Raw genomic sequence first — 23,838 nt, forward strand, 5'->3', positions numbered from 1 at the left:
CTTTTTGGGGGTTCAGAAAACTTATTTAAGCCTGCAAAGGGAATGAAAAATCAACCTGTCTCATGTTAGTCTCAAGTCTTTAGTCAAGTGGCTTTAGCTCTTAGTAATAAGAACCTCAAGAATAAGATCCTAAAAAAAGCAAAAGGGAATAAAACATTGAGACCTGACCTTTTAAGTGAGGCGTATTCCATTTTAGGTACACTTCCCTGATATTTTTCTACCTGAATATTTCACACATACACATACTCAATGAAGAGCAAAAATAGGCACATATGAGAAGAGAGGAGATGTCTATTTTGACAATGTCGGCTTTGTTACAGTTCCACAGACTGACTTGGGGATATTGATTTTGGTCTATTTATACGTTGTCCTCAAGTGTTCTCAACAAGGTAATTTGCCACGAGACATAAACTGAAGCAAATTAGGTTTCATTTTGAAAGTCCCCTTGCTGTCTATAGATTTAACAGGAAAACCTGTGTCATAAAAAGAGCCAAAATGATGGATTTGACTAGACATATCTATATATTTTAAACTTCATTGGGTCATTATACATATATATGGGTTTCATATATTTTTTTTATGCCCAGAAGACTGCAGCTACAGGATAAGGCCATATGTCAGACTGTTTTAGATCTTATCAAAACTGTTTAAATAGTTAACAGATACATGCTTAGTAGATGGCTAGACTGAGGCTTATGATTCCAAACCTGAGGTCTTTTAAATCAAAGGTTGTAATACAGAGGAACTGTATGTTCTTAATTAAATCTACAGAGAAAAGGATGTGGTTGTAGTTAAATGAATTTTTTCCCTAATGCTTTTATTTGAGCAGTCCCTGCACTAGTATATAACATGATGTACTTACCTGAGAGTGTTGGTAATATTGCAAGGACATCTCTTGTTGCATTTGAGGCCATATAACCCTTCTGGACACATTCTTTCTTGGCAATGAATCCCTTTAAATCCAGGGTCACACATACATGCTCCATTGACGTGATAACACTTTGCACCGTTTTGGCAGTCACATCTTTGTGTGCACTGAAAACCGTATGTCCCAACAGGACACTCTTCTTGACACCTGTAATGAAATATGTGAGACGGGATCCAATTAAATACTGTAGTCTAGTTTACTTATGACTCTTACATGGGCATGTTTTTGTTAATGAATTAGATATAAAATCATTGCTCATTTATTTAAGTAATATGCCGTGAACTGATATCATTGGGGTGATGTGATATCTTGGGCATGTAAATAGCTGTTAACTGAAACTGCATTAATCTCTGTCCAATTATATCCCGCAAAATTTGCATTAGTTAACAAAGTGCATTCTTGTTTCCTGGACCTCAGCATTTCCATTCACCAGCCATAAGAAATTGATATAGAATAAGATACTTTACACACACATATATATATATATATATAAACTTCATCTTTTTGTTCTCTTTTCATTACAGAAGGACTGTGCACCTTCTTTAAAAGCATTCAGTTGTCATAGAGTGATAATGAGGTCTGAAAGGAAATGTGGTCTGTTAAGCATTAAGTTAAATGTACTCCAGCAACATATAGTTTTATTTTCCCTCTACGCTGCCATCACACCTGCTTTATACCAACTAGGAGAAAATATACTCCTTTGTATTTTGCGTGTGTTCTGAGTAACTGCAACTCAAATTTGCATTTCATCTCTCACTCCAGGGATGCTAAGTAGTATAAAATCTCCAGACAAATCACTTTCACACTGCTTAGTGTAGTATCTTCTCCAAAAGTGCCAACATTTTTAATATTCGATACACATAAAAATTGAACCTGCAAACACTATACATAGATTGTTTTAAATTACACCTTCCATGCACTGTTTCTACTGTTTCCCTACTGAATACATTATGAAGTCTGCCAAAAAGCCTGTTTCATTGTCCTACAGTTTAAGTGATTATAATACTTCCCATTTTAAAAAGCTCAACAAAAGTCCTAAAAGTAGCAACTGATTCTGTGCTTGACATAATTCAGTGGTTTCAAAATTTTGCAATGAGTCAGTACTACAGTTTACATGATCCACCGTGAAATACAGATATGCCTTTTCAGTTAATAAAGAGAGAAAAAGAAGTCCAGAAAAGCCCAATTCCCTTATCACATGGATGCCAGATATTGGAAATTGCCTATCAGCATTAATTTAATCCTAAGCATTGATTAAAGTGTATACTGTAAACTCAGAGGCAATTGTTAAATGTCTTTCTGCAGGTCATTTCACAGCTGGCAGGTGAGAGTTAATATAACGATCAGTAATAAAAGATTAATGTGTGATGCAAGCCAGGCAAAACTGCAATGAACACTGCCAGTATATAAGAATTGCTATTGCAGCTTCAGATTATCACATTTTACTAAAAATAAATGAACAAAGCAAAAGGCCGAGCTAGTGATTCAATTGCAGCAAGCACCAACGCAGTTGCTAGTTACACAATCCAAGTTCAGGAGTTCATATGATACCCAAAGAGAGGAGCCTGTGACAAACAGGAAGGGAGAGAACCACCAGCGGCACTGGCTGCTAGCCCTGCAGCTCTCGGGGTAGTTCAGCTGCAAAGGAAACAACCAGCAAAGAACGAGGAACATTAGGGCTGAACCACTTGAAGCAAATGAAATGCAATGAAGAACATATTAAGATGCCTTATGTCTCCACTGCCGTACACAGCTCGACTAGTTAGCAGGAGAGCACTGTACTCAACGAGATGAATACTTAGTCAATAGTGCACTGTATCATTCTATATTTATCGAAGATGAAGCATTACCTAGCAGGGAGAAAAGCATCTGGAAATGAAATATTGACGACCTAATCCATTTACATAATTAGCCTTTTTCTACTAACAATTTAACCAACTTATTTATTTGGAGATCAAGCAGCTACTACTAATGAATTTTATACAAAGAATACTAATAACGACTCCTCTGGAACATAAGAATAATCACAGCAGGAATTAGCTTTCTACTTAAACATCTTTCCTTTGCAACATATCAATCTAATGTGTCCATAGCACCATTAACAACCAGATACATTGTTCAATTAAATTACAAAATGAGCTGCTAAACCCTAGTTATGTTTCTTGTTTAATTTACATTGCTTTCTGCCTATCTGGGGAGATTCGTATTACAATATCCACTGTACTTTAATATGTACTATAATTATTTGGGTTGGGACAGGATAATATGGCTGTCACCTGTAGAATTAATGGAAGCAATTTCACAAAATATTAAACATAAGACAGCCTGCTTAACTGATGAACTTGGTACATACACCTACAATTTTTGTGGACTTTAATGGAATAACGCTGTAAAATATTTGGGGCTTTTTCCTTTGTTTGTTTATTTTCACAACAGTGATCACATTTATGTCGCACAGACAAATATTGAAAGCCATCCAAAAAACACTAGTCTGCGAATCGCCTTTCTGTTGATAGAAGTTACAAACACAACAACAAAAGAATAAGTCTGCTCACACTGTTACAACAAATGTGGTATTTATTCTGCCCAGACTTAGTCTTTAAGTTTAATGGCAATATGTAAAACAAAGCTAAAGCAGTATGTTCGCTTTTCCAGTCAGCCATTGAATTCCCCATTCCCAGCTTCTAACTGTGCTTCTGCTATTATTCCTCTCCAGTTTGCAAAACACACATTTGCATGACATATCCAGTCATTGCAGCACAGCACAGAGCTGCCTGCAGTTATTAATAGTGCTTGCCAATTTACTAGATATTTAGTGTGTTGCCTCTTCCTGGAAAACAGGTAGGGAACAAAGTGTGGCAATTACACTTACACAGACCGTTATGACCATTTCATCTCCACAAAGATTTACCTAACTACATGTTATTATCTTCTGCACGAGACAATGGTGGTGGATTTATACAGAACTTATTGACAATTAAAAAGGATAATAGTAGATAAAGCACGTTTATTTTTTATTGCTGTTATTCATAAAATCTGTTATTACTAAGAATATTTTTTCATCGCCTTGTACAATTTCAAAGAAATCATTATTTTGTTGTGCAGCAGCTTTCTCCTGCTACACTTGCAATTATATTGCAGCATGGCAACAGCTACGAGATCCAGAAAGTAAAATAGACCCTAAACTAACACGGAGCTGACTAATCCATTCCATTGTCCATGCTCTACAAACACACAAGGAAAGCAATTTAGACTTTTTTAAGACCTTGTGCCTGCTCCTACCATCGGTGAAATCAATGGGCAATCTCCCTCCAGCTAGCTGTAGCTGACAGCAAGGTGAGGGTACGCGCGGCTCTTCAGAGCAAAGCGTTGCAGTTTGTGTTGTCCCAGCCCAAGCAAAAGGCTCCAACTGAATGCGATGGGCCCATGGCTTCACTTCCCTTGCTAAAGGCTGATTAAAGGCTGATAAACATTTTTTAACATTCTGACAACCCATTTGGAAGGTGGTAATGTCTAGGCTAATATTAGTTTTGCTTGCTGCTTTCAGAACTGTCCTCTCTCTTAACTTTCTCCTGTACTCACTAATCTTTTCATGTGCCTGCATTTCTGCTCCTCAGCCTCGCCCTTCAATGTCTATCTTTTACCTTCCTGCTCCAGGAGAGGGCAGGTGATTCATTCCTAAGGGTTTTGCGTGGGTACTGGTTCACTGTGAGACTTTCCCTCAGCTTCTTTTTGACATTTTCCAACCAATTGTGCCTTGTTTTGTCCCTCCCTGCTTTTCTTTGTCATCCCAAACCACATCTCTCTTTGGAGTCCAAATCTCTCTCACCTTTCTGCAAGGACATATCTGAAAAGCCCACACTCCCTCTGCTTAAGGACAGTTCTTGTGAAGTCTCCCCTGTAGAGCCTCCTCTGTTGTCTCTCCCTGAGCCTTTTTCTCCAGACCCTTTCTAAGGGATAAAGTGGCAAAAACCTTTGCTTTTGACAGGACTCAGATTTGGGTCTTCTGCTGTCTACTTGCCATCTCCTTTCCGGGTCCATCAATGGTCCTGGTACCCAGTTTTTCTGCTCTTACTGCTGGAGTGCACCTAAGTGTTGCAAGCAGTACAACAGCCCATAACTGTTCTTTCCCTGTGCCATGCTCCTGTAGCAGAGCCAGCTCTTCTGCTGCATGTCCTCCCTTGCGGCTGGAGGCTATCTTGGCAGCTGAGCAAAGAAGCTGGCTCAGCTGCAGGCTGGAAGCTCCTGACAACTCTAACGCTGCTGATTCACCTACGGCCAGAAATCGATCTGGGTCTGCAACAACCAGATGAGGAGACCTACAGCCAGAGGGCCAGGACTGAGGGCAGCTTGTGATTGAAGTGTGGTCACTACTGTAGGTGTGAGGCTGCGCAGCTGCTTCTTTTAGAGGCATTGTCTCCAAAAGGTGAGAAAAAGAAAACTTTGGTTAGCAATAGCAATTATACGGTGCCCTCGCAGTGTATCCCAGGGATCCTGAAATCACTGCCTCCAGATGGAGGCACCTAAATCAATTTGAAATAGTAAGTATTTCCACCATATTTAACCACGTGCAAATCCTGTCATAATCTCCAGAGCCCCTTCCAATTACCCCTGTCAATGAAATGTAAACAAGGAGCACCTACATTCAACGGGACAGAACACGGCCTTTGCAACACCAGAGCAGTGTTGAAGGCTGGTCTGTTTGTGTGCTGTAAAGACCTGCTGATTATACAATGATGGAAGAAATGAGAAATTCCAGTGAGCTTTGCTGCATAAAAATATAATTTTAGTGTATGTTGACATACCAGCACTAGCTTATTCTAGCTAATAAAAGAAGAGAAGATATAGGAGAAAGGGCTTTAGCACAGGATATGCTAGTCAGTTGTGCACATGGTCTTTGGAAAGTCTGGTGACATAGTCCAATCTCTAGTGAAAACTGCAAATGAAAGCTTCTTCATCTGCAGCTTCCTCACCATCGTTAGCCTTGCTGGCAGGATTAGCTGGAGGGCTAAACCAGCATGTGTTATAATCCCACCTTGACTTAGCTCTGTAGTCATTTTGCTAAGTCCATGACACCTTTGTAAAGCAACATTATCATCTGCTTAGATTGATTTATGGGTGAAGCCTTTCATTTATGAATTTTGAGGATTTATCACCCTTTGTTGGTGTCTAAGATGTATCAGTGCTGCAGCAGCACAGAGGGGATGAGGGAAACATTAAACTGCTGCATTGCTTACTCTTGAGGATATTAATTTGTATAAATATAGTTCATTTACATATCTTGTAAACATGTAATGCTCTCTATTAAATTTATCACTGTAAATATCTAAATTAAATTTAATCCATTAAATTTTAAAAGTTATATTAAAAAAACTGTAAATGGAGAGCATTGCCAATAAAAAGTAATAACATTGCCACATTTATAATGTTTGAACTGCTTTAGAAAGATGAACCTAATTGCAGCAAGAGAAGCTTAACACTGCTTTTCTGAGAGTAAGATTGTCCTAGAAGGGATATAAATATTGCCAACTGATGGTTAAAAGTAAAGGCTTTGCAGTTTTGATTTTTACCTGTCTCCCATATACCCAGGTGTGCAGATGCATTTTCCTGTCACAGGATCACAGTGTCCTCCATTGTGGCATGGACAGTCCTGGCTGCAGTTAATTCCAAATGTTCCAGAAGGACATGGCTGTGCACACACCAGCCCCTGGTAAGGTTGCAGAGAGAGCAATAGTTCAGTCAATGGTCATAATGCAATGAATTCCTACCCACTCCTTTCCCTCTACCCTCATCTCTTCAGTCAGTACAGAGTGGTACATGCCAGTGCTTTTGGCAAGCTGTGAAAGAGGCAGGGTGGGAAGAAGAGACTGGGACTGTTGCAGAAAGACTCCAGTGATGACAGAGAAACAACTGGACACTCCACACTACCAGTGCGGCAGCCTTTTGGCCATAAGAAGTAGTTTTGCAGTAGAAAATCTGCCTAATCCCTCGACGTTGGCTGGATGCATCATCCAACATCCTCTCAGCTCTTTATCCTCAACCTTGGTGCTTCTCCCTGACCTGCCTCAGTTCCACATCTCAGTGGCTACCATCTTCCTCCATTTCACGCTCTCAGCCCTCTGCTCTCCTCCCTCTTTATTCCTGTCCACACAAAATCTGGGTTGCAGTCTCCCTTTCAGCCTTCTCTCATCCTGACCCACCAAATCCCCATCTCTGAGCTGCTTCCTTCCTCCCCATCCCATGTAACCATCCCTGAGAGTGAAGAACAGACAGCTGGTTATTCTTGGTTGTGCACCCTGGCACTTCTCAGCAGGAAAAGCAATTGCTGGGCAAGCCTTGCTTTAGCTGTTCATCCTCAAAGTAGAGAATGCTTCCCATGGGCAGTTTCTTTGCAGAATCAAATGCCAAATTCAGGTGGTTTTCCTCCAGGTGTCATACAATGTTCCCTGCCAAGTGTCAAGGCCTCGCAAGGATTTCCCTAGACTTTCTTAGAAGTTGTATAAATGGTTTTTTATGTGAGCAAACATAAAATCTGAGGCTGGCATCCAGCTGAATAATTTCAGCCAAAACCATTCTGGCAGTGCGTGATCTGAAGATGGGGTCCTACACTGGAAAACGTTTGGCAATGGTAGCAAGTGGAGCTGCTGCCAGTGCCATGAACAGAGCAAAGTGTTGGACAGAAATGTCTTTTTTTTTTTTTTTTTTTTTGTCCCTGTTATTCTGTTTTAATCTCCCAGAAGTCTTATTTCCCTAACTAAGACCCAGGGGCAAGGTGTTTTGAAAAAAAGCATATGTTAGAACGAATCTATACAAAACATAACACAGGAGCATTAATGGCTGCTTTCACTCATTGGGGTTCCCTTCTCCAGAGTTTGGGAAGCTCAGCAGTATCCACAACCCCATAGTGGAGAGGCTGCTCTGCAACGTAACCATAAAATAGATGCTTCAAGCCTTTCCCAGCCAGTGATAGGTGGTTCCTTGGCTGTAAAATAGACAGCTTGGCCTTGGTTCAAGAACATTCACATTACAGTGTTAAAAAACGGGTGTCTCTGGGCTTAAGTAATACACACTGCTATATATCTGAAAATGTAAGCATCCATTTATCTTGATAATAAATACTTTCTCTCTTCACGTCTCAAAAAGAACAGGATTTCTATCAACAAATGATGAGAAAGCAATACTCTGTGATGCATCCCCTCGGAGCCCAGAGAATCTTCAGGCAAACTTTTTGCATTAATATGTACTAAGGGAATCCAAAACATCCTTCTCTGGAGGATCAAATGTCAGACCACCGTTTCCTGCTGCTTATACATCTAATCCGCAAAGTTCACCCCATCAGCAGCTTTTTTAAGGCTCTGATACCACCAGCTTCTGCTTTTAACATTGTTTGCTATATTATTACAATTTTGCAGCACAGAAAAGATTTTTTTTCTGCTCTACTGTCTTCTCCTCGCCCTCCCGCCCCATTTTTAAAACCCAAGACAGAAAGAAAAATAGACCCAGCTACAAACTTCATCAAGCGCGGAGGTTTCGGGGAATGAGAAAGAAGTGATTAGCACATTAGGATGTGTTGTATTAACATGGCACCATGATGCAGAGCCTCGAGAATGGAATCTGGCATCAAACGGGGTGTGTTGCTAGCGACAAATGTTCTGTCATGCAAGGAAAGATTGCTGTTTCCTGAGCATGGAAATCTAGTCCTTCAAAAGTGTTTCTGAGAAGCGCTGTAAGAGCTGAATTTAACTTCCCTCCCCACTTCCTGAGAGTGCTTGGAGGATTTAATGCTGCAAATGTGAGAGATAATAGAATTAAAGCTGTAAATTGTTGATGAGGCCCTAAAGCAGCCACCCACTAACTCCCACACCCACAGACACAGAAGTGGAAAAAGCCCATCACTGCAGAATGCTGGAAGCTCCATTTTGTTGACTCTTTCAACAGAATGCGTTGTTAGCCACCATCCTCTTGGCAAGAAAAACATGAGACAATAAATTCCCACAGGACACAGTTTGTACAACTTTTTATGCTTCTGGAGAGTCTGCATGGGTTGGGAGGAAGCAGGAGGAAAGGAATATTGCAAGTAATAAAAGAACCAGGCTCTGAAGATAGCAGATCCAAGGAAGAACCCAAGAACCCTAGGACTTCCTCCTATTCAACTTCTTGCCTCCTCTTCCACATCCCAGAGACAACCAAGCTCCTGAGGGAACTGAGCTGCTGTTAATAAGTCTACCCTAGGAAGGGATAAAAGTCACAGCTCACCCAGCAGCAATAAAATCCAAGTGGATTTGCACTTGTATAAATCCAGGGAGAATTCTCTACTTCCAACATGATGGTATATTCAACACGTACATGCAGTCTCAAGCCTCAAAATCAGCAAGTAAAATTCCTGGTGTCAAAGAAAGACTATCTAGGGTGTGAAATAAAATGAATGCTGTCTAGCAATCATCTCTCCCTCGCTCATTTACAGCCCACTTGTGTCTCACTTCACAAACCATTCCATCCACCAAGAGTTAAAACTATAGCATGAAAAAATAATTTTTCTCTCCCTGTGTACTGAATTACCAGCTTTTCATTAAAACCCTGGAGAGACCCTTTATACTTAAAATCTCAACATTTACAAGCTGAGTGCTTTTACTTATAATTTCAGTTTCTTCCCCCAGAATACTTGATTTCTCTCTTCAATTTTCAGTTAAGCTTGTTTCAAACATCAATTGTTAACTCTAGGGTTTCTCTGGGGACAGAGCAGCCAACAACACAGTTTTCAAGAAAGTCTCTCTGGGCCACTAAAAATGCAAAGGAAAGACTCCAAGCTGTAAGGAACAGGGTAGAAGTGGGCCAGAATACAGCTGCTGTGCAGCCCCAGTACTGTGGCTCTTCTTTAAGGTCTACACTGCATCCTAAAAGACCTCTAAAAATTTCCTGCTCTGTTCTTAAATCTCTTTAGTGACTTTGTAGCTTTGGAAAAAAAAAAAGAGAGAACTCCAGATGATAAAATACAAGTAAAGAAGAGTACAGCAAAATAGCTCATATCCTCAGAAATGTTGGCATGCAGAAGATTAGGGGAGCTGATTTAAATCACTTTACTACTCAATCCTTAGGTTAACTGCCAGAATAGACTGACAGGCCCCGCAAAATATTGGAATGCTTCCTTTATGCATTAGAAAGTATTCTCTAGGAAAGAACCTTTTCTTCCTCTCCACTGCATGCCAGTTCAGGGTAAGATGTCATTGTCTTATTTAGTTTCTGAGAAGTTTCAGCTACTTTGTCATTTGAAATGCAGTATTATCATCATCACCTTGGCCGTGATTGTTAGGCGAAGAGAGTACATGGCTCTCAGTACATGGCTGCCACCAAAAAGTTTGCACAGCAATGTTCTCTCCTGTGTTGCTGCCTGATATCCACCAGAGTCTCATGGTTGGCATGTTTTACCTAAAAGCAGGTGCGTGATCAAAGATTCTTGAGAACCTAAATGAAGGCAGCATTTGCTGCACCAATCCAAAGGAACATAAACATCTCGTTCAGTCCAAAAATGTTTTAATGGGTATAAGGGCCGTATCAGAAGTCATAGTTATATGATGACATCAGGGTCTTCCTTGTATTAAAATAGAAAATCACAGTACTTGCATGCATTAATATCCAGCAAGTTTGCCAAGAGACTAATTGTCAGATATGGGAAAACTGCCAGGAAACTTAGCTCAGCTAAACGGTATGTAGGCCTGTGAGACTTGGCAAGCCCCGAGAGAGTTAATTATCACATTATTGATAAAGTTAAGGACTTTTAAAATGTTTGGCCTTGCTTTCTTGACACACAGGATTAAAGGTTAGGGTAATTTGCTCTCTCTAGGGTGACCCCTGATGCAAGCAAATCTATTGCAATCAATGGGAATTATGCCTGAGTAAGGACGGGGCACTGAACTGGTCTCTGTCTCCCTGTGTATATTCCTTCTGCTTTAACGACTGCCTGAGCCATTGAATTCCCCTTGACTTCTCCCTCTCCCTGTTTCCTGAAAGGGAAACAGTGCAGTGTTTCTGACAACGCTGAGCTGGGCTTTGAGCTTTCTATCTCGTGTGAGGGCAGTGTCTGGTGGTGCAGGGAATATTCCAAAGAACTGTAATTCGGAGAGAATTTTTTCCTCTTCTCCTCCCACACAGAAGTGCAATGAGTAGTTGCTGCATTTTTACTGTTGTTTTTTTAACTCTACGACGGTAGCTACCAGTCAGAGACTAGTGGCGTAAGTGCTGTGCACACATAACAAAGGCAGTCCCAGTTTCAGAACTGTTAGAGGTCATGACAAGAAATAAAAGATACACACCAAAAACACACAGGGAAGGTGTCTGCTGAGACAGTGAGGAGTTAACTTCCCATGCCAAGCTCTAAATGATGAATGAGCATGAATAACCTACATACCATCCATCCAGGAGGACAGGAGCACTCTCCAGTGATGTGGTGGCAGACTCCCCCATTCTGGCAAGGGCAGCGCAATTCACACTGAGCTCCGTGACTGCCTGGGGGACAGCGCTCTTCGCAACTTCAAGAAACAAAAAGCAAAGAGATCATTTAAAAGAACTTACAGAAAATAGTAAATGAGGAAAATCGACAACACAGGCCATCAATGGAGTCCTTATGCAAATTATGAAACCTGAGTAAGCCTTGGCGGGCATTACCAATTAGCCAAGATTTCTTTTATTTCTGCTGGAGTTATTTATGTGCCATGGATCCAGCACTCTAAGGCTGATGCATGAGTGCAATATGTATGTAGGCACTGAATGCCACCGATCTCAAAGGACAACTCACATCCCTGAAAATTGTCTAGGTAAGTAAGTGCTGCCAGCTGAAGCCCTCAATGTAAATTATGTGACAGAGCAACAACAGAAGCTGCAAATATAATAAAGGGATGGAATTAAATTGTTTGAAATTTCTTCAGCCACTACAAAATGTTATCATTTGCAATGTATAACAGGCTGGCAAGATCTCATGATCATTTAAAAGCTATTTAAGCTCACTGGGTCTCTCCGAGCGTTCATCGGGGGCCGATGTAAGGCTTGTCCCTGCAAAACACAGCATCTCCTAGGCCTTTACACATTGGCGCTTTTCAGCTTTGCTTCTTTCTCTCATCCCAGGTTCTGAAATTACAGTAGTTTTTTCCATAACTGATTGTCCTTTGATGAGGATGTTCATACAATGTATTGCTGCATGTACACACTGCTGAGAGCAGGCATAGTAATGTCAATAGGACCACTCCTGATAGTAAGCAGAAGCTTTAGCAGAGAGTGCTTCCAGGACTGAGGTCATAAGGCTAGGAGGAAATCAGGTACTAAATAAAATATTCAAAAGGTATATCACTTATTTATGAGGTTAATATTGTCTTTATTTTTACCTTCTCCTTCATTCAGGCCAACAAACAATACTAGATTGCAGAAGTATTAAGTCACCTGTAATAGATCTCCAACCAAATTCAGTGACTAAATTCTCTTTTCCCCTTAAATAATTTTGAAAAACATAATTACTTCTGAAGCTACTGAAAGATCTCTAATGAGTACTGATGTTACACTGTGGGCAATTTTAAACAAGGAACTATTGCTTGCTGTCCTAAAATTAATATGCAGAATTTGTGAATCCTACTGGTAAACTTGCAATGTGGTATATGGGGATTTAGCTACATGATTCTCGTTAAAGTTAATAGGAGTCACACCACTAAATCCCTCCTCACTATGCTAAAAATTTACCCCCTAGATAGTAAGCTGATATAGTTAACAGTAATGCTTCCTCAGTTAGATTGAAAGTCAAATAAATTGGAGATGGTAAGTCCCATTTGATACTGAACTGGATTGCTAATGAGTAAAATGTCCATTTGCTTATAAAAACGGAACTGTAATTTGGATTGTGTTCACATACTGAAATTAGGAACAGCTACAGTTGTCGTACAAGCTGGAAAATGTCATGGATTTTTAAGTTCACTTTAGCAGTAAATTTTATTTTGGTACGCAGACAGGTATAATGAGCAGCAAAAAAAGAGATTTCCTTTATTTAGTCTCTCTGAAATTCTGTTACCTGATTTCTACAAAGGAAAGTGCATAATATATAGATTGTTTAAGTTCTGCCAATTACTCATTGCATTAAAAGCAGTCAAAGCAAGGCTGTTAAATGATGCAGAGTAAAAGACACTCTCATCCAACTTACAACACCCCCGTGTATCCAGGAGCGCAGTGACATTCTCCCGTCTCATGGTCGCAGGTAGCTCCGTTGTGACACTGGCACTGGAACTGACAGCCCTTGCCATAGCTCCCGGGGTCGCAGAGCTCTTCGCAGCGCCAGCCCTGGTACCCGTCTGCGCAGACACAGGCGCCCGTGATGGGGTTGCAGAGGGCCTCATTCTGGCACTGGCAGCGGTTGCTGCAGTGGGGTCCCCAGTGATCGCTGTCGCAACCTGTAAAACACGTGGGCAGTTACCGAGATGATCAGGTACGTGCGTTGCAAGCCTCGCATACCAGCCTCTTCTGCTTGGGTTGCCAAGCAGACAAAGAGACATTGCTAATAGCAGGAACTTTCTAAAGGGCCCTCAGACTTTTTAAAACTCCCCCTGAGCCAGCAGTGTACTTCAGCATGCAAGGAGACAAGAGCATCAGTTATACACCTAAATACGAGGACTTGTTTAACACCCTTATTGGATCAGGACCTAAATCTTTTAATATCCTGTTTCTTAGTGCTCTTAGATAGCTGGAAGGAATGAATTTATAGTGGAATTAGACACAGAGGATCACATCCTGGCCGCAGTGTAGTTAATGGCAGGTAGAATTGCCAAGCAAATCCTGTAGATTTAATAATGTTATCAAATATTGTTTCCTTGCACTGTTCCCTTAAGATAATAAATATGATAATCTAAAGAAGACTTTCTCCTTTGGTAGGGTTTTTATTATGTATTTATTTATTTTTCTGGACTAAAAAGATGACAAGGCAAAAAAGAAGTTGGGATTTCTTGAGGCTGCTTAGCCCAGGCTTAGGAATGAAGGTATGGAGTGTGAACATCAGGTAATTTCTGTGCCACTAACAGTGTGTATTAGCATTATAGAAGGGCACCAAAGCCTACGGCCATTGACATGGAATGCAGATTCTCTACAAAATGTATTTATGTACAGTGAGAACCCTTCACATGACAATCCTGCCTGATCTGTCCTTGTTTATGGACCATATGCAGGATGAGAGAGGGAAGTCAGCAGTACCGAAGCAGCTTGAACATGATTTGCTATAAAAACAGTAATCAGCACCTGCAAAACACCCGTTTAATATGTATACACACAAACCAGACAGTTCAAAGAAAACATCCAGGGGTTAAGATTTCCTCAGTAAATGGTCAGCAGAAAACCAAGGCTTTCTTTAGGAGTCCTACCCTCCTCTTCCCAACCTGTTAACGTAGCTGTGCCCGCTACTCAGAATAGAGCTGCTGGCAAAATCTCTGCTAAAGACACAGTTACAGATCACGTTCCAAATACAGCTGGTTGTGCTCAGAGAGCTGATTTCAATTATATCAGCAAAAACTCTTCTGCCAGTGTAAAATCCACTGGCATGCAGGAAATGAGGGTGTAATCCCAGTGACATAGCTGTCTTCATGAACTCTTTTATTTGCAAACATGTAAACTAATCCCCAGGTGACACTCGCTGCTTCTCAGGGCTGGATCTCTGTTTCCAGACTGTGCAAGGCAAACGTGAACACCACGTAAGCCAGAAACTCTTGTCCTACACATTTCATAGCCCTTGACTGCTACTGTATTTGGATATAAACCTACAATGGACACCTATATTTCTCAGTTAAGTTTGGCAAGCTTTATGTCCCTCGCCTTCTGGAGAAGTTAGATACCCATTGGTCAATCGGAGGATATTCAGCAGGAAAAGAGGTGCATGAGGCTTTCCTCAATTAGCACTGCTGATCATCAATTTACAAACTTGTGTTTCTTGAGCACCAGTGTCAAAGGCCGAAATAAACCCAGGAAAAGACCACTCCAGGGTCTCCAAGAGGATCTGCAGGGGCTGGCAGCAATGCACGTACAGACACGGCTTCAGGTCCCACAGAGCGTGCAACATGCTGCTGTGCATAATCCTGCTTGTGCCTCACACAAGACAGTTTATTGCTTTGCCTCATTTCTCCCACTGCTGTAAGCAGGGATGATAGTTCCTCACTAACACCACTGGGAGCCAAGCAAACGAAATCTTACTCTTTATAAGTCTTAAATTATTACTGAGAATCTGTGGAAAGAGACGATCTGTCTTTATTTCACAGAGACACTTGGTAAGACTCTGTAAGCCCTCTGGGGCAGGGAGCAAATCTGCTGGAGCTGCTGGGGTTTCCCAGCAATTTCCATTCCAGAAATACTGATTTGTTTTCTGCAGAACCTGAAAAATAAGGGATGCAGTTCTGCACCTCCACAAAGGGCAAAAACCTGAAGCACACAAGCAGAGCCAGTAGCCTTTGGCATGGGGAAGTAGAATGCAAGAATCAAACTTGACCCTGCCTGAGCCGGGGACTTGCTTCCTACCTTACCCCACCTGGTATTAGCACCCTGACTGCCAGACTGCGGGGTGCTCTGCGCCGGTGCAACTCCAGCTGGAATTAATTGCCTAACAGAAATGATAAAAGATATGACTTATACCTTCGTCTTCCACTGAGTGCTCCAACCTTTAGATTTGTCTGCTTGGTTTGTGCTTTTCACTTTGGAAGAAAGTGAAGGAGAAAGCAAACCTTTTATAGGATGCAGACAACTCATTTCCCATCATCAGCTCAAGCTACTTGGTTCACTTTTACAGTGTCTGCCCCAAACACAGCTCCATTTATGTAAGTCTTATCTTATTCAAACACATACTTACTATTTATATTTTGTCACATTTGCTTTTCTCCCTGTACCAAATTTCACTCCACGATCTAGACAAAAGGAAGAACAAAATGCTCCAAGAAAGAGCAGAAATTCCTCCAATTGATTGTAAAATCATTAAAAAAATATATAATTTAGATAATAGAAGAAGCCTGCAGTGACCAGAAAACCAGCTGACAGACAGATTTTCCAAAGGCTTCTAAGCACAAGGCATCAGCGAGCACACATTGCAACATTCAGTATGTTTAGCCCAAAGTAGCTAGCCAACATATTTTAATTATCTGTGAAATAAAACAGCTTGGCATACCAGATAGCTACTAAGAATGTGAATTTCATGGGGATTTATTAGTGAGAGGACATAAAATGAGAATTAAAGTACATCTGAGTGCTCACGGAAGACACGGAAAAAACAGAACTAGAACCAAGATGGGGCTTCTACCATGTCTCGTTTGCAATGCCTGATACAGCCCTTGCAGTTGTTGGACTCCTTTCTATGTCCTTAAAACTACAAGAAGGTTTTCACTATAGTTCTCTAAATGGTTCAAAACCAGAGCCATAGCATGTGTGTATAACCAAGGCAAACAGCCCACTTTCTCTCTATTGCTGGGATCATGTGTACACAAAACGATGAGGTGGCCCCCTCTAGATTTAAGTCTTAGCTCAGATGCCAAAGATTTTCTGCTTTAGCTCTCAGTTCAAGCCCTGTACAGGCCACAATGAGCAGGGCCATCTCATGCGGTAGCAATACATCCACTGCTGATTAATTGCAAAGGGAAATAAGTGAGATTCAGGGGCCTTTTGCTAGTGTAAAATTTGCGATCATGGAATATCATGTTCACTTGATTTTACACTGCTGTAATCTAACATGAAAATGAGATCCTTGTTGCTCAAAGTTTATCAACTTTTTATTTATTTATTTATTTCAAGTCCCATTTTGCAGTGACAGACTGTGGAGTTGCAAATGAATTCTTTATACCTATGTGATTTCACTGGGACATTATGTGATATTTGTACTGTGATAACACATAGATCTGCACTGTGGTAACCTCTGTACCTTTACAAAGACAGAGATAGTTGATAAGCTAAATCCCAGTACTTATTCATATAAGTAGTTCCACTGAGCTTAATAGGACCACTTGTGTGAGGCTACTCAAGTGCATAACTATCCATGGGGTTCAGGTCTAGTAGTTCCAGCTAGAAAATTAAAAAACAGAAGAAACAAAAGACTTCAGTAGCTGGGACACATTTTTTCTGTCTATGTCGGTATGGTAAGTCCTAGCTGGTGTGTGATGGCAGTTCCAGCTTTTGAGACACTCAGCAAAGTAGCCTCAGTGCCATGGCAGCCTGCAGCACTTGAGGATCATCAGCACCACCTTTCCTGTGAGCACAGAGACCATTTTAAAATACAGTCCAAGCCCTAGCACAGTTTAATCCTACTCTTGTTGATAGCCTCTATGTGTTACCATAATAGAGATAAATAATAATAGCAACAATATGTGAACAGAAAGCTGATTAAAGCTTACACAAGAGCTACACTGTAAATGCATATGCCATTAAAAATGTCAAAATGATACAGAGACTTTAACTATACCATCAATAAGAGAAGCAACCTGAGAGTGGTGATGTCAGGAAGGTACAAATGCTCCCTTTAGACTCCACGTGTGTTTGTCAATACCATGAGAGATGAGCCTGAAATAGCAAGCGCTCTCCTGGGAGATACTGCATTAAAGGGAGCTGCCATATTTCAGGTCACGTGCTACCATTCCCTGGCAAACCTGCCAACTTACTCACTTTTTCTCCTTCGAAAATATGACTAGAGATTAATTGCCACCAATAAAAATGAATATAACTCTGTAAAGGATGATGCTGGGTGCCTAAGCATAATTACAGTTGTCTGCATATGGTAGCGCGTGACAGGTGAAAGATTCATCCCTGCGTGGAAAGGTTGCTCAACACAGCACAGAGTGTTTTCTTCCTCTCCACATCTCTCCCCCCACCCCGGAGGCTCAGTGGCATGTTGAATTGAGGGCTAATTGCAGCAGGCTCTGCATATCCGCCTCTATAGCTGTGCATGACATCCTGCTACCAGTTCTGTCCTGTTAAATGCACAACGAGGACACGTTGAAGGGCTGCTTCCCTCCCAAGTGGCTATATTCCCCACTAGGAATGATTACCAAATTGTTCTGTTCCGGGTTAAGAGAGCTACCCAGTATTTAGGGCAGTGGTGCAAGCTGGACATAGACGAAGCAAACACAAGTTCGAAAAGTTAGCAGATGAATAAAATACCTTCCAAGGAAGAGCTGCCATTTATCAAGGGACTTAACCCAACAAGAGAGTCAGAAGTGCTCTTCCAGTGCTCTTCTATCACAGCACAGGTACACTACTAATACGAAACCAGCATCTTGTATCACAGCAGCACCAGCAGCTGTGATCTTGAGGTCTCTGCTTATTTTGTTCTCATTAGCACAAGCCTGCATGTGTCTATGTTTATAGCTAGTGACCAGTCCTGTACTCGAGGTGTGCACAGTCAGTGGAACATTCATCAGTGTTCTGCAGAAGACACAGCTGAAAAAGTCAAGTGGTTGCTTTTCTCAGTGTGAGGACTCAGGACCACGTTTGCCTGCTGGCAATCTTCAGCGAATCCATACTTTAAAGGAACTTTCTGCAAATTTGCAGTGAATTAAAGCACAGATTGTAGCTCATAGTCAACAATCAATATTCTGGCGTATTTCCAAACTGAGTTTGAAAGGTTTAAATACCAGCCCTTAAAAAAGGCAAACAGTAAACAAAATAAACTTGCTAAATCTAGGAGGACATAGTTTAAGATGGGTTATGTTAGAGTTTATTTGGAATTTAGGGATAGATTTTCCTCTTCATATAACTGTAATACTGTACAATAATTATATGAGCACAAACTAAGGTGAGATGCAGCCCCACCTCTGTTTTTTCTCCCCCTAATTCAGTTTTGCAATCTGACTAGGTTTAAATGGTTGGCCTAGCTAATGTGAACTGGGAAAAGAAGCAGCAAAAGCTAAAACATACGCCTGGATGTAGTGAATAAAAAATTAAAATAATCAATTAGCTTTTTATTCCCTGTACTTAGCGCAATAGGAAAATTATAGGCCCTGTATTGAGCTGGTATCTATTCACTGTGCAGCCATGATTCATTCTGGCACAGTTCAACACCTTTGAAAACAGAAGCCAAAGCTGCAATAGGTTTGAAACAAGGTTTGTGAAGAGGGAACCCTCTCACTACGACAGATCACGCTACGCTGCGTTTGGCTCTGAGCCGTGCTATGTGTCCCTCACGGGCTGGCAGTGCGAGTAACGCACACACGCTGCTAAGGGAGTCTGCCATATATTGAGATCACTTCTGATCTGCTTGATTCCAAACATTGATTCTAAACCAAGAAACTGTTTATCTTTTAAAGACTGTTTATCCTCAGAATTTCCAAAACGTGTTTATGGACCATGACTGTCCTCAAAATAACCCAGATTTCCAGAAAATCCATTCAGAAATGTTCTCACAAATGCCTGAAATTTGGCAGAGCACTGTCCCACCCTCAGGGATCTGCCCATGTGCCTCAGTGCAAATCTACCTGTACCTGATTAAGTTATAAAAAATGCAATTTGCAGACACTCAGTGCCACCTCTGGATAATTCATTAGCTACACTCTGCTAAGATTTCATCTATATTAAAAGCAATCTGTAATTAAAGGCTTTGGAGGCGTGGCTGGACTTCTCTTGCAATTGTTCCTGTAGCAGCCATGGGTGCTGGCTCGTTAATCCCCATGCAGTAAGTGGTCCGCGGGAGGATGACAGTCTTCTGCTCCTAGTCCATTACCCACATGTCAGAGGTTTGTTCTGGTCCATGCTGATGAGCCATGTGTATAGCAGCCTGATGACACTCTTGATGGAATTTTTCATATTCTCCATTTGCTTTTTAGGGAAAAACAAGCAGACCAGGGAATGTGATATATAAATAAAACATTTGACTTATGAAGTTGGTGTCACAAAAATCAGAAAATGTCAGATTAAAGGTTGGAAGGGCAGCGGTAATTCAGTGTTTGTGTCTATGAATCACGATATTGCCTTTCATGATGTGAGCACAGGCTACTGTTTACAAGCCCTGGCATTTTCTGTTTTCTGAGCCCGTATCTTTGCAGCCTTAAGGTTCCTAAACATGGGTTTCTGTGCAGCGGTGTATGCTCTGAACTCACTGGCGGTTTTATCTCCGATGCCAGACTTTCCGTCTCAACATACAGAACTACAACAAAGAAAAAGCCCGTCTCGGTGTTTACATCTCTAAGGCTGCCCAGAGAACATATTTTGCATGTGTAAATATGCACTTGTAAAACTATCTGCCCAAGTGGCGAGAACCAGAGGTTAACGTGGGGCTGACAGAACTTGCAGTCACAGTCAGCCTCATTTTCCAAGTTTATAGATCAGTCTTCATCAGAGAGAAATGAAAAGATGGGAAGGGAACATCAGCCGATTTTCCCCAAAATGGATAGATTATTACTTACAGGAGGAAATTAATCTACATTTTTTTTTCTTTTTTTTTTTTTTTCTCCTTAGGAACAGGAGGACAGTTTCTCATCCTTCAGGGAAGATTGTACTGATGGTCTCTGAAGTTCATTGTCTGAATCAGATAAGAAACATGTGGCTGATTTAGGTCATGATTTAATCTCAGATGATGATCGCATTAGTCAATGACTCCCCAACATGTGGTACCTAATTCAATCACACTACTTTTGAGACCCTGCAGTTTGTTTAACATCCTCTGAGGAAACATTTTCTTTCCAAAGTAATCCTTCTTTAAAGAACACTCCCACAGTGTTCTGTATAATGATTAGGACAGTTACCTAGTAGTACATTTCTTCCTGGACAAATGAAAACAAAATCACTCCAAGTAAAGGAAGAGTTGCATTATCTCAATGTCTGCCTGGTCAAATCCCATAATGAAGTCAATGTATTTTGAAAGCAGCAAAATGGAAGAACATCATCTACTCCTGACAGATATCAAAGTGTTGTTTTCAGAATTTCCAACATGAGCTATTTTGACAGAGGCTTCAAAAGAAGTGAAAATTAGAACACACAAAAAAAATTTGAAGAAGACTTCCTATTTGTTTTTGCAGAAGTTACTGCTCAGTTTAATGAGCCTTTAACTCTACCGACACTCTAGACGTTACAAGGAGTTCAAAATCATGAAGTGCTTCATAAGGGAGCGACAACATTCTATACAACACTGGCTGCTTTTCTTTTCAGTTTAATTTTTTTATAGAAGATGCTGCATTGTTTAAAATGTGTTTTGTTTTTTTTTTTAGAGTCATATTAATGGGAGGCAAAGTCTGTTCTTTAATTAGAATTTTACTGTGGTGAATTAAAAAATACATGGGCAGAGCATCAAGAGTCTAATAAAACTAAATGAAGATACTATCTTTCCTCTGTATGAAACCCAGCAGTCTTTGCTCTGGCAAAACTTCCATCAGTACTTCATTATTCTTGTCTAGGCCAGGATTGTAATAACAGAGCCTGCAAGTAACTTATTTCCAAAGTCTGCCTTCCAACCAGCTAAGATATTCTCTCTCTCTTTTTACATCTACAATGGGCTTTGATGTTTTCATTGACCATACCATGAAATTTTCCTGTAATGCCTCTGCACAGCAGTACTATCAGCTTAGCCTGCACGAAGGGGCAGAGACGCATTTGGATAAGCCTACAACACCGCAAACAGGTGTAGCGAAAGAGATCGAGCATCCTTCAACAGCCAAGGGTTGCAGAGGCAATGGGAGGGGCTGCAGCAGTATTGTTCTAAAGGGATTCAAAGAAAACGGTGTAAAAATAGAGGGAGGCCTTTGCCACTGGAAATTAGGATCTGCGACTGTTATGGCTTGTATGAAACGGTTCAAAGTCCTATAAAACTCTATGTGCAAGTACCTACCTACCTAAGGCTACTTGCCTTATGTGTATGGTCTTTAGCTGAGGGCTTAGCAAGGCCATGTTGTGGGAGCAGAACCAATACCTCTCCCCCTCCACCATTTACTACCGCCAGCTGGCTCTGCTGCAGCTCAGAGCGGAGCCATTGCAGCAGCTGCAGTAGGACAGCCATGCTGGATACCCTCCGGTCGCATCCTCATCAAGCTCCCTGCAAGTGGGCAGGGGGACAGAGTCCCTCACCCGAGGAGTCTGCCATGCTAACAGCAGCCCAATCTGAGCACTGGGTCACCTTTCCTCCTTCTGTGACTGCAGTGTGGTATTGACCACACGGAATCGAGCGGAATCAACCCCATTCGGCAACACTCGCAGGGAGACGTGCTCAGCTCTTTATTTTTCACGGCACATAAACTGAGCATCGGAAGGTCACCCTGCTGAAGTTTTGCCAGATATGCAATATACCTTTATTTGTAGTTAAAGTAGTGCATAAAGAAGAAAATCTTGCCACTAAAATAGCAAGAGATCGAGGGTATGTTCCTTCTCATTCCTCTTCCTATGCAGGGATGGATGTGGCCCTTCACCTTTGACTGCAAAGGTCAACATGCAGATCGACGGGAGCAAAAAGCTTGGCTGATCAGTGGGTAAAATGGTGCTTTACAAGACAAGTATATTGAAGAAATGCTACAGCTACCTAGCCAGCTTCAAATTATACCATAAAGATTCACCTTCAAGGGGATGTATAAGCACATCCCTCATGCATAACATAACAGACAGCACTGAGTCATCAGTCATCTTCAAGGTGGTCAATAAGCAATTTATTTTATTGCATTGATACTGAAACCTAAAGTAAACACTGTGGATTGTGGTACTTGCTTTTATGTCCAACAGTGTGGCTGCAAGGTAAAAAGAACCTCTTCTTCCCCTCTGCCACAGTCCCATCCTATCGGCTACTGCCCGGGCGCTGCTTTCCAGACAAATAACATCAGCTTAAAGGGTGTTCTGCCCCGGTAACTGAATCTAGGAAAAATCTTATCACTCTGGCGAGAATTCTGTTACCTAAGGACTTCAGGAGAGAATTAGAGCAGCAGAAGGCCTGGTGGCCTTTGAAATGTGGGTGTCTTTTATATCTAAAACAGTTCAAAGGCTTACAAAAAGCTATGTGCAGGTATCCACATAAGCTACTTGCTGTTCTCTTTTCTTCTAGGCATACTTGGATCTTCACATGGCTCTTTAATGTTACCTAATGTCTTCAAGATATCTTAAATACACTGCTGTCTTTCTCTTACAATAAACCATTAATAGTAATGTCCCTTTCAGGCACATAAAAAGAAGCAGTTTTATAAAAAAGTCTTGCCCTATGTAACCCAGTAAAAACTAGAATGTTCACTCATCAAAACCACATTGTGAGACTCAGCACAGTCCCTGCAAAAGCCTTTTTATATATTTATCAACAGAAGATAGCAAGCCCGAAACTACTGGAAAATATTTAAAGGACTGGAGACTGAAATACTAGACTATTACAGCTTCTTCTTCATCGTACTCAGACACCGCGTTGTGGGATGTCCTGCTCACAAAGAGGCTCTCAGAAAGGCAGACAAACGCTGCATAGCTTAAATACCAGGTGTCACAGAATGGGTGGCCCTAAGCGGGCAGCGGATGGCAAAGGACACACACCCCAGCACCACCAGAGGTTCGTGCAGCAACGTCCCAGTGTCCCTAAAGCAGCACTTTAGACTGCAACGCTGCTGCAGCACTTCTGCACCACTTGCTCAGGATGCTAATGCTGAGAGCGAGGCAGGCACAGGGCTCGTAGCATGATCCAGCAGTTTCTACTCACAGCAGAGCCAGAAGCAAAACGCACCAGCCCCGAGTGCAGAACAGAACATAAAGACTCGCCTCTGACTGCCTCACTACAGCTTCCCCTACGTACTGCCCCTTGGCAGGGCTTTGGTTTCTTTCTGGAGAGCTATGCGGGAAGATAGAGTCTTGTTTCATACATTATTGAGATTAGATGTCTAAAGCTTGATATTTTATTTTGACTTTTGAACATGTTCAAATGCTGTTCACAGAAGCATAAATTAATGCCAGTTTCTAAACCAGAACTTGTTCTA

At 41.3% G+C, this 23,838-nt stretch overlaps 1 protein-coding gene and 1 long non-coding RNA gene across 5 annotated transcripts in view; one reads left to right on the plus strand and one right to left on the minus strand.

The window, feature by feature from the left end:
- The window catches only part of MEGF11 (multiple EGF like domains 11), a 286,501-nt gene that overhangs the window by 83,320 nt on the left and 179,343 nt on the right, over positions 1 to 23,838 (minus strand). For all 3 annotated transcript variants that reach the window (XR_005823454.1, XM_040570532.1, XM_040570531.1), the window contains exons 9-12: positions 13,107 to 13,353; positions 11,334 to 11,454; positions 6,499 to 6,635; positions 863 to 1,075 (exon numbers count right to left, since the gene is read on the minus strand). Coding sequence is in view for 2 of the 3 variants with exons in the window: in XM_040570532.1 (XP_040426466.1) it covers positions 863 to 1,075; positions 6,499 to 6,635; positions 11,334 to 11,454; positions 13,107 to 13,353 (718 nt within the window). In the remaining variant the exon portion in view is untranslated. The remainder of the gene's footprint in view (positions 1 to 862; positions 1,076 to 6,498; positions 6,636 to 11,333; positions 11,455 to 13,106; positions 13,354 to 23,838) is intronic.
- Positions 11,225 to 22,587, plus strand: LOC121076311. 2 transcript variants are annotated; one of them, XR_005823458.1, is made up of 4 exons: positions 11,225 to 11,739; positions 13,161 to 13,388; positions 20,369 to 20,465; positions 22,289 to 22,587. It is a non-coding gene; the product is annotated as an uncharacterized LOC121076311 (long non-coding RNA). The 2 variants fall into 2 exon arrangements; XR_005823457.1 differs by lacking the exon at positions 22,289 to 22,587 and having other exon boundaries at positions 20,369 to 20,810.

The sequence above is a fragment of the Cygnus olor genome, chromosome 11 (assembly GCF_009769625.2).
Source record: "Cygnus olor isolate bCygOlo1 chromosome 11, bCygOlo1.pri.v2, whole genome shotgun sequence".
Classification (NCBI taxonomy): domain Eukaryota; kingdom Metazoa; phylum Chordata; class Aves; order Anseriformes; family Anatidae; genus Cygnus; species Cygnus olor.